The sequence below is a fragment of the Pteropus vampyrus genome, unplaced genomic scaffold (genome assembly GCF_000151845.1).
Source record: "Pteropus vampyrus isolate Shadow unplaced genomic scaffold, Pvam_2.0 Scaffold324, whole genome shotgun sequence".
NCBI lineage: Eukaryota > Metazoa > Chordata > Mammalia > Chiroptera > Pteropodidae > Pteropus > Pteropus vampyrus.
In genome coordinates, this window is record NW_011889105.1 from 1,565,004 (window position 1) to 1,579,796 (window position 14,793).

General features: G+C 35.8%; 1 protein-coding gene across 2 annotated transcripts in view; it reads right to left on the reverse strand.

The window, feature by feature from the left end:
- Nucleotides 1–14,793, reverse strand: part of RORB (RAR related orphan receptor B) — a 186,125-nt gene that overhangs the window by 11,327 nt on the left and 160,005 nt on the right. For both annotated transcript variants that reach the window (XM_011377907.2, XM_023521951.1), the window contains exons 5-8: nucleotides 8,856–8,977; nucleotides 7,480–7,612; nucleotides 4,483–4,590; nucleotides 2,876–2,986 (exon numbers count right to left, since the gene is read on the reverse strand). In XM_011377907.2, the coding sequence (XP_011376209.1) occupies nucleotides 2,876–2,986; nucleotides 4,483–4,590; nucleotides 7,480–7,612; nucleotides 8,856–8,977 (474 nt within the window). The remainder of the gene's footprint in view (nucleotides 1–2,875; nucleotides 2,987–4,482; nucleotides 4,591–7,479; nucleotides 7,613–8,855; nucleotides 8,978–14,793) is intronic.

Genomic DNA, 14,793 nt, shown 5'->3' on the forward strand with positions numbered 1-14,793 from the left:
TGCTGAGATTTTCCTTTAAAGTAGAAGTTAATGATTTGTGAACAAATGAATTATAGAAGTGAAGCAAATTTATTGTAGCAATATTTTTGGTATTCAGAACCCCCTCCTCTTTTATATGCTACATTACCATTTATATAGCATAAACACGAATCAATTTTAAAAATTTAATCCTGAGTCATCTTTTTCTATATTGAATATTTTAATGGTGAATAAGATAAGTCCTCCATTTCTTTCTCTCTTCCTCCTTTCCTTTCTTTTTTCTTTCCCTCCTCCTTCCCTTCCTTCTCTCTCTCCCTCCCTCCCTCCTTCCTTCCTTTCTTCCTAGAAGCTTTATACACCATGGTGACAAAATTCAGCCTAGAATCAAGGCCTTATGCTGGAGCTTCAATGAGGAGACACCTAGAGTCTCCAAATGCTGAACAAACACTCATGGAAAAGAACTTGGACATAATCCTTCTGAACGCAGTTCAGGTCAGGCGAGAAACTCGATTCTGTAATCCTAGACAGAGCAAGAACAAGTCTAGCCAACGATTAAGCAAACTCTTACGTAAGTGAGCACAAAAGCCCTCAGTTGACAATTGTCAATCAGAATAAATTAAGTTTCCCTCCCTCTCCCTTCCATAAACTATTTGGAGCTGAATAAACAGTGGTCATTATGGCAAGAACCTGGGAGGGAAGGGTGGGGTCTGGCATGAGCTGGAGCCTATGTTGTCTGGAAATCTATCTTCCTTCTCTTTTTAAATATGGCACTCGGCCAGGGTGGCAAACGAGGTATTTAGAGTAGCTAAAGCCTCTGAGCGTAGGTTGGCTCCCAAGGTTGGAAAATTCCTCACTAGATAGAATAAGCCAAATATCGTGCTTCCAAAATGAGCAGAATTTGATGGCCACAGCATGTTCTTTCTAGAAAAATGCTCATAGTTCAGTTGATTCCTAACTCATAAGGAACAAGCTTGCCTTCCTTCTGGGGGCAGTTATTTTTAAGGATTGTTTAGGTTTGATATATCATTCTTAAATATTTGCTGCTAGGAATTTGCTGACGTGCCACAAACATACCTAAAGAGGACAACGAATTTTGCAATGCTTTCTTGGAGCAAGCAGGAACCACCTCCCTCATCATAGACCCATAGGCTTAGAGCTAGTATTCTCCTGAACTATACTCAATGGGAATAATCACATGCGGTGAGAAAATGGTAGAAGGACAATTATTTGGCATTTGGTTGCTACCAGAAGTAAATATTTTGTGTCACTTCCTCCATTTATCTTTGTGCTTCTAGGCCTGGGAAACATTCTAGGGTTAAAAAAAAAAAAGTATAGTTTGATATTTAGACAGAGCCACAAAAGAAACTGTTAGTAACAACACTCTGAATGATAACAAATTTCTATTTTTTAATAAAGTAATTCAGTAAAAAAAACAGAAGCAAATAAAATAAATCATAAGATTTAAAAATAAATAAATAAATCCTAACTGATAAAGAATGTAGGGGCTGGTATTACTGGTAGGTATGGCTAGAATGATGTGTCAAAGTGTACAGTCATAGGTAAGACCAGTTTCTGCCAGCCTCATGGAAAAATAAGTTAGTGTCTAAAAAAAAAAGAGATCTAGTCTCTAGAGATAAATGGGTTATAGAAGGAATGAGCCTCTTGACAGTAAAAATTAGCAGGACTGTGTCTTTATTTTAGTAGAGAACAGTCAACGACACTGCTATCCCTTGACCCCAAATTTAACTGAACAGACAGCTGAATGAGTGACTCTGAATTCTCATTCTGGTTGAAGAAGGAGCCATGTATTTGTTTATTAGAATTCTATACATTTTCAAGCTGCCATATATATGTGTATTTTAATTCTTATAGTTCTATTTGATCTATAAATGTCACATCTTACTTTCTTTGATTTTTTTTTTTGCTATTTTATTGCATTTTAAAGCTAGATGAGGTCTTTATTATTATGAAGCCAAATTCTTACTTTATAGATGAGGAAACTAAGGCTCTAAGGGGCCAAGTGTTTAAGGTCACATAGATAAATGGCGACAGATCCTATACTAGAATGTCTATATCAGAGATTCTTCTTTTTCTAACCTTTAGTAGATCATTTTTTCCTCTGCTGCCCTCATCTTCTTTTAAAGCCCCTACTGTTTGTTGTGAAAGAGAGAGAGAGAGAGAGAGAGAGAGAGAGAGAGAGAGAGAGAGTGAGAGAGAGAGAGAAGGCAGCAGCATTTACCTGAAGTAAGCACACCAATATTAATTTGGGTGAAAAAGCCAGAGAAAGAGATATTTAAGGAGAGAAGAAAATGTACATTTTACTCATTTTAGTCTCTCTGCTGGATCTTTCATTCATGTATATTTCTACTATATCTCACCTTACTGGACATTTTTTTCCCTATTTGCTTTATTTTTATTTTTTTAGAAACTCATTAGATTTATTTTTTCAACTCTTTTCTTTATTGATAAGACATTATTTATAAAACCTCAACAGCATTTTTCATTTAAAAATATAAAGTATAATTTTTTTAATTTAAAAAAATTTCAATTATAGTTGGCATTCAATATCTTATGTCTTTTATTTTTAAAATCAAAATAGAACTTAGTTATAACTCAGGTCACTATCAGTTTTCATTTACCTGTTAAGGATCAATTTTGCTTATCTAAATCTAGAGTGACTCTTAGCACATGCTCTACTCTTGTTTTGGGGACAAAATTGGTCATTTAAATTCACTTGAGATTACTTTCCTTTGAATTGTCCAAAAGTATCATAAGCTTGCTAAAGAAATATAGCTCTTTTAAAGTTCTCCTGAGCACCTTGGCTGAGGAAGGTATAATTATATGAAAGATGGTAAAACAGGTTTAAAAAAAAGGTAAAGACCTTAGACCTCCCTACCTGGAGATATCAGAACAGCAGATGAGAACAAAGCAATCTCCTCCTCAGTCAGCTGCAAGGAACATAAATTCTTTGCAAAGTCAAATGCTTCATTCACTAGGTCATCAGAACCTATATATATAAAAAAGGCAAATTAAATGAAAATACTTGAATGGAATGGGAAGTAGTAAGAAAAAATCTCAAGATTTAGAAGTTATTCAAGGTTTTGCATAACAGGCACATAAAAATTATATTTCCAAGTTTCTATCCATAAAAAGGACTTAGTAGTAATCAAAGAATGAGAAATCCAGGCACCACAGTGACCAGATAATGGAAGCTAACATTACCAATGAGCGGCTGATGGAAATGGTGTGTGCTCATTGTACTATCCAAGCGTGGATTTATAACCCACAGCTAATTGTATAAGTTCGAAATTAGTTCTAACTAAAAAAATTTAAATAAGTGATTTAGGGATCTTTTAGTGTAAAGATAGCATTCATAGAAAACCTGAAACATTATGTATAAGGGATTGAGGGCTATCAGCAATGTAGGGTGCCCAGGGGCCTCAAACTGAGATGTTAAAAACTTATAAAACAGAGATGCGGTATTTTTCAATTTGGAAACTTCCCTGGAAATTTGACTGAGGAACAAGCATTCATTTATTTTAACCTTCCAATGAATAATTTGCAGGCCAGTTGATTAGCCATTGTGAATTTTGGCCAAATAATGCTTCATCCCTATACTGATCCTTGGCAAATGTTTATTTTATGAAGCTGGAAATATACCCAAGTTGCTTGCCAAGGCTTTTCCTCCTTTCTTGAAAATCTAGCCTTGGAGATGACATGGATGTGTATCAACTGCAGAAGGGAAACACTGCCAGCCCTGGTGAACTTGCTGTTGGCTGCCATATCAACTAACAGCACAAGAGGTGAAAGGCTAGTGGCCTTCTTTGATGTCTATGGCCAGGATGTGGAACAGAGGCACTGTCAATCGTTAGAACCTTTCCTGGCATCAGTCCATCTTTGCTAATGTTCTTATCCATGCCGTGCACTGATGACTGGATGTGAGTGATATAAACTTCCAGAAACTGACTCTGTCCGTGTCCTCCCACAAGAATAGTCTGGGGATCATTTTGGGCAGGTTAACACCCACTCTATCTGTGCTCCCAGAACTTCGTGAATTAACAGGGAGAAAGTCACTTGTCTGAGTGAAGGAGCTCCTCTTTAGTTAAATACATTATGAATTTGTGATCATGAATTTACATAAAAAATGTAAGAGGTCACCCCAAGGACCACCAGTGGTCTACATAATATACTTTGTGAAGCAGTAAGCTAGAAGGTTTTTCTTAAAAAGCTGACCCTACAAAGAATGACCTATAACGCATTGTAAAGTTTTTTTTTAGAAACAGTCTTCATTGAATTCTGAATAAGGCATGGCCAGTTCTCAACAGGGTCCATGGTTCTCTCCTTCCTTTCATATTTGGATACACAATTATAAGATTTGAAGAGTTGGAACATTGAAGGCTCAAATAGTGAGATACTAGTTCACATTAAAGAATCAAGGTATTTCATTTACTAATTTCGATTTGGTAGCTAATAAAATTGTGTCATCATCAAAGGTAAACTTACCTAAGGCTTTGAACATTTGCATCCCCCCATATTTTCCTTCAAACAGAACAGTGTTGTTTAATGGGTTGAAGGCACGGCACATTCTCACTAAAACCACTTCCAAGCAACCTATGAGTAAACAACAACAACAACTATGTATAATATATGCAGTAATAAAGAGGGTATTACTGTATACAGGTCAAGAGACTTTCAAAAACTTTAAAACACACACAGACACACATAGACACACACATACAGAAATCCTTTAAGATTCCTTCCCAAGTAAAAAATGCCTGTTTTAGAAATAAAGTTCTCTTGATGCTTATGTAAAGAATTAAAGATAAAATATACTTTAAAGGACACTAAAATGAAGGGCAACAATAACATTTTTTAAAGCTACATTTCTTCGTATTTTTTTTGACTAATATTAAAGTTAGTTTCCACTCTTAAATTTACAAGTGATGGTAAGTGACCCAGAAAGGAGCTTTGTGGCAGGCAAGTTCAATCCGTTAACTTCGCAGAAATTTTGATAATGGGAAAACTAGATTTCTGCTTCAGTTTTTCACATGCTCAATGTATATTTCAGCATATGATGACTTTAAATAGGGACTCTCTCTGTATTTCTTGGGGAACCAGTTGTATCTGATGTTCTTTGAAATGAAGGTTTCTTAGGCAAATAAGTTTTGGCAAAATGCTGAATATTATCTCTCTCCAGAGGTAAATGGGATATAGAAGAAATGAGATTCAACATTCTGTGAATGTTGAATCTCATTTCTTCTATATGAAGGAGCTTTTTCAACCTTGAAGGACCCTAGCATTTCTTTGAGTTCACTGTTAGCCCGATGAGGGCAGGACCCTTGTCTGCACCCATAGGCAGTTGTGGTTGTTTTATTCACCCATGTGTCTCCATGACCTAGAAAAGTCCCTGGCACTTAGTAGGTTCTTAATAAATATTTATTGAATGAATTAGTTTACTACCTTTGTTTTTTCCTCTGAAAATCTGTTGACATCCTGAGGAGCTCTTGCTGCACAGTTTCTCCACATTTTAGAGAAATGGGCTTTTGCCCCATAGAGTGTTGGAAGGTGACAGGCAGACTCAGAAACCACAAATTTGCATGGGGGCATCATATGGGTGATTTGGCTACACTTGTGGTGTACCCAAAGGTACCCATGGTGCCTTTGTTATGCTGCCATATTTATGTCTGTGTTTTATTTATTTTATTCTGCTGATTTCTCTTTGCTTTCCCTCATGTGTCACCTAGAATAGGGGTTTACACATTGGAGGGGATTTGCAAATATTAACTGAAGCATTACTTTTCTATCAAAAGTGATAGGTACCATTTATTAAGTATCTACAATGTGGCATTTATTTTGGCCCCTTATTTTTTTATTTGCTCCTTGCAATATCATTTCATGTAAGTTTTATTAGTCCCTTTTTGTGGATGAGTTACAGGAGATTTAAAGAGGTTAAATATCCTGACTTTTGTACTAGAGTCAACATTTTTACAGCAGGCAGAGATGTTAAGGTTATATGGTCCAATGGTTCCCAAATGTCAGTCCATGGACTGCTTATATCGGAGACTTAGTTACTACAATGAACTGGGTTCCCATCTAAGAGATTCAGATTCCATGGGCTTCGGATGATGTTTATGAACCAGAACAGTCAGTAAGCTTCTCTGATGTTGCTGATGCAATTCCGAGTTTGGAAATCATTATTTCTAGTCCATCTTTTCATTTTACAAATGAGGAAACTTTCATTTTGAGAGGTTAGCTCAAGGCCACATATCAAGTGTGGCAGATTTTATTTTTCAAAGAAAGTCGCAAAAATATCTTCTATCTTACATGCTTTTCTAACACTTTACCTCTAGAGACCATGTCTCCTACTCTTGAATCCATGTGGGCCTTTGTGACTGCCTCCAGTACTAGAATGTGGTAGCAGTAACACTTTGTAACTTCTGAAGCTGGAAAAATGCTATGCACTCTGCCTTGTTCTCTGGGAATGCTAGCTTTTGAAACCTAGTAACCATGCTGTGAGAAAGTCCAAGGAGTATCCGAAAAGGTTCACTAGGATAGGATAACTGATACATCAAGTTAATCTTTGAGTCAAGATTTGTATAAACCTGTATCATTTGGTGAAGCAGCAGTAACTTAGAATAACAGACTTCTATATGCCCTAAGTTCAAATGCCAGCTTTGCTGTATATTGGCTTTAGGATATTGAATCTTGAATCTTCACCTCCTCTTCTTTAAAATGGAAATAATACTGATCTCACAAGATTAAATGAGATGTCATAGGTAAACATAAACATATATGTACACTATTACATATGAGTATGTTATTATTATTACTATGGCTCAGGACCATGAGGTTAACATACACACTCTGGTGGTTCTTATCTTCTATTTTCAAATGGGGCCAAGAAAGACAATTTTTTTTTTTTTTTTTAGGTAATAGTGTCTGCAAAGTCAATCATGCACAAATTTCTTGAGCTACTTCCTAAGTGATCGTGTGTGTCAGAGAGTATATGTGAGAGAAGGGGAAGGGAGAAGTGAGAGCACAGTGGAGTTTCTCCTGGTGTATTCTGGCTGCAGGCTATCCTCATTAAAATCATCGGAAATGACCACAGAGGCAGAGCTCAGCTAGCCTGGATTCCCGCGCCGCGCCTCCCCCACCCCGCCCCGCAACAGAAGGCAAGTAGTACATTTTAGAGCCAGCTCAGCAATTCAGCCACCTTAACACGCTAATTACTTGCACTGCCTGTCAAGCTGGGTATCTCAACCTTCGCAATTAATAGCTCCACTTTCAATAAGCAAAATTGTATTTGACTTCAAAGGGGAATTGAATGAGTATCAGGGCATTTTTATTACTGAGAGTTTCCTTTGGGAGTTGGCTGACAGTGTGGGTGGTAAAAATAAGTTACGTATTAGAAAGAGGATTTTCTAGAACCAACACTGAGCTAAGGGTCGACCACATCCTGGTCTAAAATAGGCCCACTCCATAAATTTTCTTCTTGCTTACCTGACTTCAGAAGTAGAATCTGATCATTTTGACAGAGCTCCATGAAACCTGTTATCCGCTTTGCAAACTCTACCACATACTGGATGGCATGAGTGATTTGGATGGCACATTGCTGCCATAGTGCTTCCCTGGACTTCAAGAGAGAAAAGACAGAATGTATGTGGAGCAAAGAACAACTTGGAGAGTCAATAAAATACTCGAGATTGCCCTACTGGTGCTTACCTATCTCTTGGGGACCTATTCCTTTAAAAGGGGTAGACGATATTTTCTAAGATATTGTTTTGACTTGTTTGAACCTTGATACACCACAATTATCAATATACTGAAGCTAAAATAATGAAAACATTGAAATAACATGTAAAGATAGTTATTTACAGTTTCTTTATTCTTTTTCCCCTCTTTTTTCTCCTCCACCTCACCTAAATAAACTCAAGCTCTTAGTGCATTTTGTAAAAATAAACTCTTGCACTGAGGAATATTTCAAGGGAAAAGATATCTAATCAAATCTTTCTCTTAAGAAATATAGAATCCCAGAAATGTATTTTCATCCTTGGGTTATTTACTTTGGAATGGGAAACATAAATCTGAGTGTGTTAATTCAGTTTTTTTCTGACCATAACAATACTTATGGTTTTGTCTCCTTATTTATATAAAAGTGGCAAGACTTAATCGTTCCAGTGGAGAAAATAAGCATGTTATAATTACATATTTAGATACAGATACGTTTATACATTTTATTAACGTTTCATTTATTGGTAAATTTTGTAACCAAGGATCTCAATTCCAAAGCAAAATAATGTAAATATAGGACAACAACAAATACCTTCTCTTAAAAACTTCTAATGGACACAAAAAATAATCAACATAATAACAATAATACTATGGGGCGAGTTGTCCTTTTTTCTTTGGCCCTTTTTATACATGCGGGCAAGAAAAAGCATTTAGAATGCTTTGTCCCATATCTTTGCACTATGTTTGTGACTATTATTACTGTTATTATTTCTCAATTGCTTTTGTTTTTTGCCTGGCTGCAAGAAGCCACCATGAGATGTCTGAAAATCATTTGGTGTATGCCTATTCTCCCCTGTCACTCAGGTCCCTAGGGCACTGGTTTTCAGTTGGGGGGGGGCGGGGGGAGGGCGTTTGCCACCCAGGAAACATTTGGCACTATCTGGAGACATTTTGATTTTTGTAATTGTGTGTGAGAGGAGTGCTGGTGGCATCCAGTAGGCAGAGACCAGGGATTTGCTTAACATCTCACAGGACAGTTCCTACAGCAAAGAATTGTTCAGTCCAAAATAGTCAATACTGCTGAGGTTGAGAAAGCTAGAAATAGAGAATCCACAGTAAAACTTTCCCGTAGTTTCCCAGAGTACCTTGCTTTGATACGCTTTAATTTCTTCATAGGTGTGGGTCTGCCACGCCAGCTGGTGTAGCTCCTCCATGGTGTATTGACATGTCTCCAAATGGGACTTAATGATGTTCTGTGCAATTCGATCTATGAGAAAAAATATCAATTCAAGGGTTTGTGAATGAAATCCCACTCTGCTCTAAGAAACCTGCTTTTAATGTGTTTACTATTGGAATACCTTTTGGAGATACTCCAATTGTATCAGAGTGTTTTTAACACTACTATCTATTTAAAAATCTCCAGACAAACTCTTTATTGCCTTTTTTTCAATTTTTAGCCTTTTAATCAAAATTTACTGCCGTTTCCTCTTCCTTTTGATCACTAACCTGGGTCTTACAAGTTGTAAAGTGTTCAAATAATTAGTTATTTAAAAATAAATACAAATTAACATGTCTCTTGCTTTTTGGCTTAAAATTTTAGTAACGGTCTTGACCTTTACAGTCCAAATTCTTTAAAATATTTGAAAACCATTAGACCTCTATTGATTATCTCAGAAAAGGGGAATTAAAATATAAATGTACTTTATATTTTTATAAATTTTTAAAAAGGGAGAACTAAACAATCACCTAAAAAATAGTTTTCTATAGAGGAAGGAGAATAGAGTAGAGGAACAGTGGTTGAAGCCAGATTTCTCTGATGATATTATTTTTATTAATTTGACCTTGGAACCATGTAGATATCTGACCTAGTTAATAAGGGGAGAGGGATGAAATAATATTGACTCATGAGTTGATAATAATTGAAGTTGGGTCATGGGGGCCCTTATATTCTCTTCTCTAATTTTTTTATATAATGAAACTTTTCTTTAAAATAATTAAAAAAGAGAAATGCTTATATTCATAAAAACATTAGTAACAAACACTATCAGTCTTCTGGGGCCATTTACCTCAACTGTGTTGTATTTTGTATTGTATCTTATATTCCAATGATTTTGGGTTTGGAGTTGTGAAATTTGAGCGATAGAACCAGACACAAGAGCTCTCCTTAAAAACCAGCTATGAATCCCCTGAAGTTGGACAGAGCTGGTTGGAGGTCCCCTCATTATATCATCTGCTATGAAGAAGGTGACATTTTGATAAACTAAAGTGCACAGGAATTCTGTATGTGGGCTGTGAGTTGAATGGAGATGATTAAATTTTCAGCCTGATAACTGTTCTTAGCTCATACAGAAATGAAATATTTTTGTGTGTTTTAGGTTGTGCCATTTCAAATTCAATCTCCTTTATCACAGTTTTTCTAAATAGCCATATTTCATTTATTCAGGATAACTCTCAAAGCAGTACTTAGGTAACTTCTTTTTACCTAACTAAGATTCTGATATATATGGTGTGAAATAAGTTGAGTTTTAGTAATGTAGAGAATAAAAAATGTAAGCATATTAAGCTTCTAATGAACTTTTCAAATAAAAAATCTTATATAGACCATTGCCTGGAACACTATAAACACTGAATAAATAAATTATCATTATTAGAAAATTCCAGATAGTTTGTTATTAGAGAAGCAATGTGATGACTGCAATGAAAACAAAACAGATATTTAATTTTGGGATTAGCTACTAAAGAAAGATATTCTAATATTTATTAGACTCTTAATTAGAACTATAAAGTGATAGGTGTAGAAGGTACTACAAATGCTAACTTATGATAATAGCTATGCTGTATTGGATTCAGCATTGAACATTTCTAGACTTTCATTGCTTCTTGTCTTATAAAATCCTTTCTTTAAAAAAAATCCTATATTCAAAATTTTATTGAATATCTTATTTATAAAAAAGGGCAGGAATTACTTTATATATCATATTAAAATAGGTTGGTATGCCATGATTCATTATTTTTCATTTGAGCAGTCTAATTACTTAGAATCTAAAAAAATTCCTCATAGGTATATAATGAAAATGTAGATTTTTATGGCTCTATCGTTTTCAAACCTTTACCATCTTGGTATAGTTTGTTTTCATCTTTAAAGATATGCTGATTTGGCAGTAATTTACAGGCTTAAAGGTTTATAAGCAAAACTACAATTGTTGCTCAAAATTGCATTGTAAAAAACTCTTTATCTGTCCCTTTATGACATCTCCTGGAAACTGTTGGCCACGGTTTTAGAATTCTCTGGCCTTCTGCCACAAAAACTTAGAGTTCTATGGATTATGAGGAGGAGTGTGCATACTAAACAGGTGGGCAAGTTGAGCAAAATCTGAAGTTAAATCCACATGCATGCTTTGGGACCCAGCTCAGATGTCCATTACTGGCAAAGGTTTCCCTGCTTCCCTGTGTCTTCGGGTAGAAGGCTTGCTACCATTGCACTTTGATTCTACCTCCAATTAAACCTTATTCCAGCCAGACTCACATTGTGGTTATTTGTATGGATTCTGTTTGTTTTATATCCTTCAAGATTGTGAGGTCTTCAAGAACTGGACTATAGAGCCCAGTATAGTGCCTTCATATATTCACTCAACAAATATTTTTTGAGAAGCTATTATACACCAGGTTAAAGTGCAGATTTTAAAAAAGACTTTTCTTTTCAAGATCTTACAATAATATCATATCATATCATGATGTAGTAAATGCCTTGAGTTATTATGGAAGCCCAAAGAAGAAAGTGCCTAACTCAATTTCAGGTGGCAGAAAAATAACCATGGAGAACATACCTATTGAGCAGCAGTTTGTCACATGGAGAAGAGAAAGATGAAACTTAGGTAGAGGAAATGACATTACAAAGGCAGATAGAAAAACTAGCTATAGGCTTGATAATGTCTGACATATTTTATGTCGTTACAATGCTTACCTTTTACAAACAATTTCTCTTTTACTGATGAAGAAAATGAGGTTCAGGAAGAGTGAGCGAGTTGACTCATTTTTACAGAGCTAGCAAATGGTGTTTTGAAATTGAGTCTCTCTTTTCTGGCAAGAAGTCTGTAGTGTTTGCAACATAGAGTGTATGGAAGAGATGAGAAGATATAAGATGAGGGATGGAAATTGTGACTAGAGACTTAAAAGCTGAGTAAGGAATTTGAATTTTATCTTGTAAGTGATTGAGAGCTTGTGGAAGCTGTGAAGCAGGACAGTGACGTGGTCAGTTTTGTTTTGTTTTGTTTTGTTTTTAGAAAGGTGGTTGTGGTCATAGCAAGGATGAGATGGCGTTAGAAAGTATGAGATTAATCAGGCTGTTGTGAAAATTCAGGCAAGATATGAGGAGGTTTTGGACTTGGTGATAAGAACAGAGATGGAGAGGAGAAGCTGGATTCAAGACAACTCTGAATGAGGATGCACACGGACTACAAATGAGAAAGAGCGACTGAGAACAAGAGCGAGAATGAGAGAGAGAACATTAAATATAGTAGGTGCTAGACCAATGTAGAGTTAGTAAAAATAATGTCGCAAATGTGCATCTATCCATCCATTCTTCTATTTTCTGCTTTATTTCACAAAATATTTTAGAAAGCTTAGATTTACCCTTTGTTTAATGATTTTAAAGCCTAAGCACTCACAATGGCTTTGAAGTCAAACATAAAACATGCATAATTATTTCTCATACTCGTGGTGAGAAATAAAAGGCAAATCTCTTTTTGACATAAGGCTTATATATTTCAGTTAAAGTTAAGACAGTAGCAGCAGTTTCAGAGCAGTTCCCTTCCACTTCCTTCAATGAGTCTGCAGTACAAAGGTGAGCCGCGTGCAAAAACCTGACTTGATCCCCTCTCAAAGCTCAGGTTGATAAACCACAGGGTAAAGCTAGACTTAGTCCCATAGGAGCAAGGCCTGAGGGCTCATTCTGTCAGTTAGAAAGATGCACAAACATCAGAGGAGATGGTTTGCTTGGACTAGGAGTCTGCAGTCGTGAAAAGGGGAGAAGGATTTCAAAAGAGGGGACAAAGGGAGAGACAATGAATACAGTATGTGAAGTTCCTGCTAGGAGCCAAAGGAACTTTCAAGAGTCCTTGCTTGGAAAAATAGAGAAGGTAATCGTAAACACTATCATCTCCAGGGACCAACCACATGAGAAAGTGCAGACAAAGAGACTAAAGTTAAAAAGCAGAGGATATAGAATCTTTCTGGGCAATCGTACATCCTTCATCCATTTCCCTGACTTGGATTGCAGTTGGCTCTTGGAACACAATTTTTGTTGGGTTCTTTAACTAGCTCCGGCTGCAGAAGGCACATATCGAAGAAGAAGTCAGCACATATTGTGCTGGGATAATGGTTCCAACAGGAATATGGCCCAGATGACTGACTAATGGGAAATACTACCATCTTCAGAGGTGCTGCCCATGAGCCCTACACTCTGCTCTTCCTAAGATCAGGAATGAGTTTAGAAATTTCTTAAGTGGATAATAAAATGCAGCTACATCTTTTCAGTAGTTAAGATTCTGTATATGTGTTCAGTGAGACAGAGGTTTGTCTAACTCAGAGTACATGGGCTGCTTTGATAGTTAATAAAATGATGTCAAGCAATAAGGAAAACAATTTTATATGCTCAATCCAGTCATTCTTTTCAATCATGATGAGGTAAAGTTTAAAAGCATTGATGCTGGCCAGGGAAAACTGGTTATATAATTACAGGTTAATATTAGGTCCATGATCCTTGTTTTCTATTTGTTAATCTCATGAAAAATAGTTTGCTCTCACTTTCTCTCTCTCTTCCTCTTCCTTCTACTTCCCCATATGTGCATACGTATATATATAACATTTTAAAAATAAAATCGCTGTTTTGTTTTTAGACTTTGACCCTGATCCCTTTCTTGAAAGAAGGCTTATTGGAACCCAAGACTTAAAACCAATTAACAGAATTTGTAACTTCGTGTATTATGTAACTTTTTATGAGATAGAAATGACAATTTGGGATTCAAGTGAAAGAATAATCTGAGAAATTTTTAAAATAATTGATATAGAGATATGTTTATGGCATAAATTGTGGTGATAGCTTCATGGGTGTGCACTTATCTCCAAAATCATTAAGCTGTATACATTAAATATGTACGGCTTTTTGTATGTCAATTATACCTCAATAAAAACTTTAAAATAACTGCGATAGGCAAATACACTTTATCATTTTTGATGAAAAAAATTTAAATATTGGTAAAATTGTCACATTTCCTTAGAAGCCTTAGGGATAATCTTAAATCCACTTATGACATGGGCAATAAGAGAAATTATATTTATGAAAGGAAAACTGGAATAAAATTGATGGTAATTTTCAATAGTTGTGTGCAAAAATTATAGAACCCTGGGGCTGGAGCTAACCTCCTTTCTCAATTTCCTAATGGACTGGGTCCAAATAATTCTAGAAGTTAGTTGGCTCTCTATTACCTTTCTGAGACTGTAAAGGACTTCCACATCCCTCCCCCATCCTCATCAATCTTCATTGTGATCTATTGAATAAATCAAAGAAGAAGGAAGTTCTCCCTTAAGGCATTTACAGATGGTTGAGATTATATATATATGATATGATAAATATATATATATGATAAAGTTCACAATGGTAAATGGAGTTTTAAAGGTCAGTAATATTAGACAATGTAAAAACATTATTTTGAAGTAACGCTTAAAGAAATATATGAAAAATAAGTTTTCTTATGTATTGATCCACCCAGTAAAGCAAAATTCAGAAACAAGTCATCCAAATTGCCCAATTCTAAGAAGAAAAAACAGAGACATCTGCTTATTTCAGTGAGAAATAAGTAAACTGACAAGCAAGGTGACAACTTCTTGTTTATAACTATAATGTTATAAAATGAGGACCAGCTTGCAGCTACTAAAATAGCAAGTGACCTTCTGCAGCTCTGATTTCAACCACTCAGCAGGTTTTTTCCACCAAAGGGGCTTATTTTAGCTCTCACTAGACATTTCAGCAAATGTAGCTCTCCAAAGTCTACAGTGTCTGAGACACGGATTGCACGGGTGGTT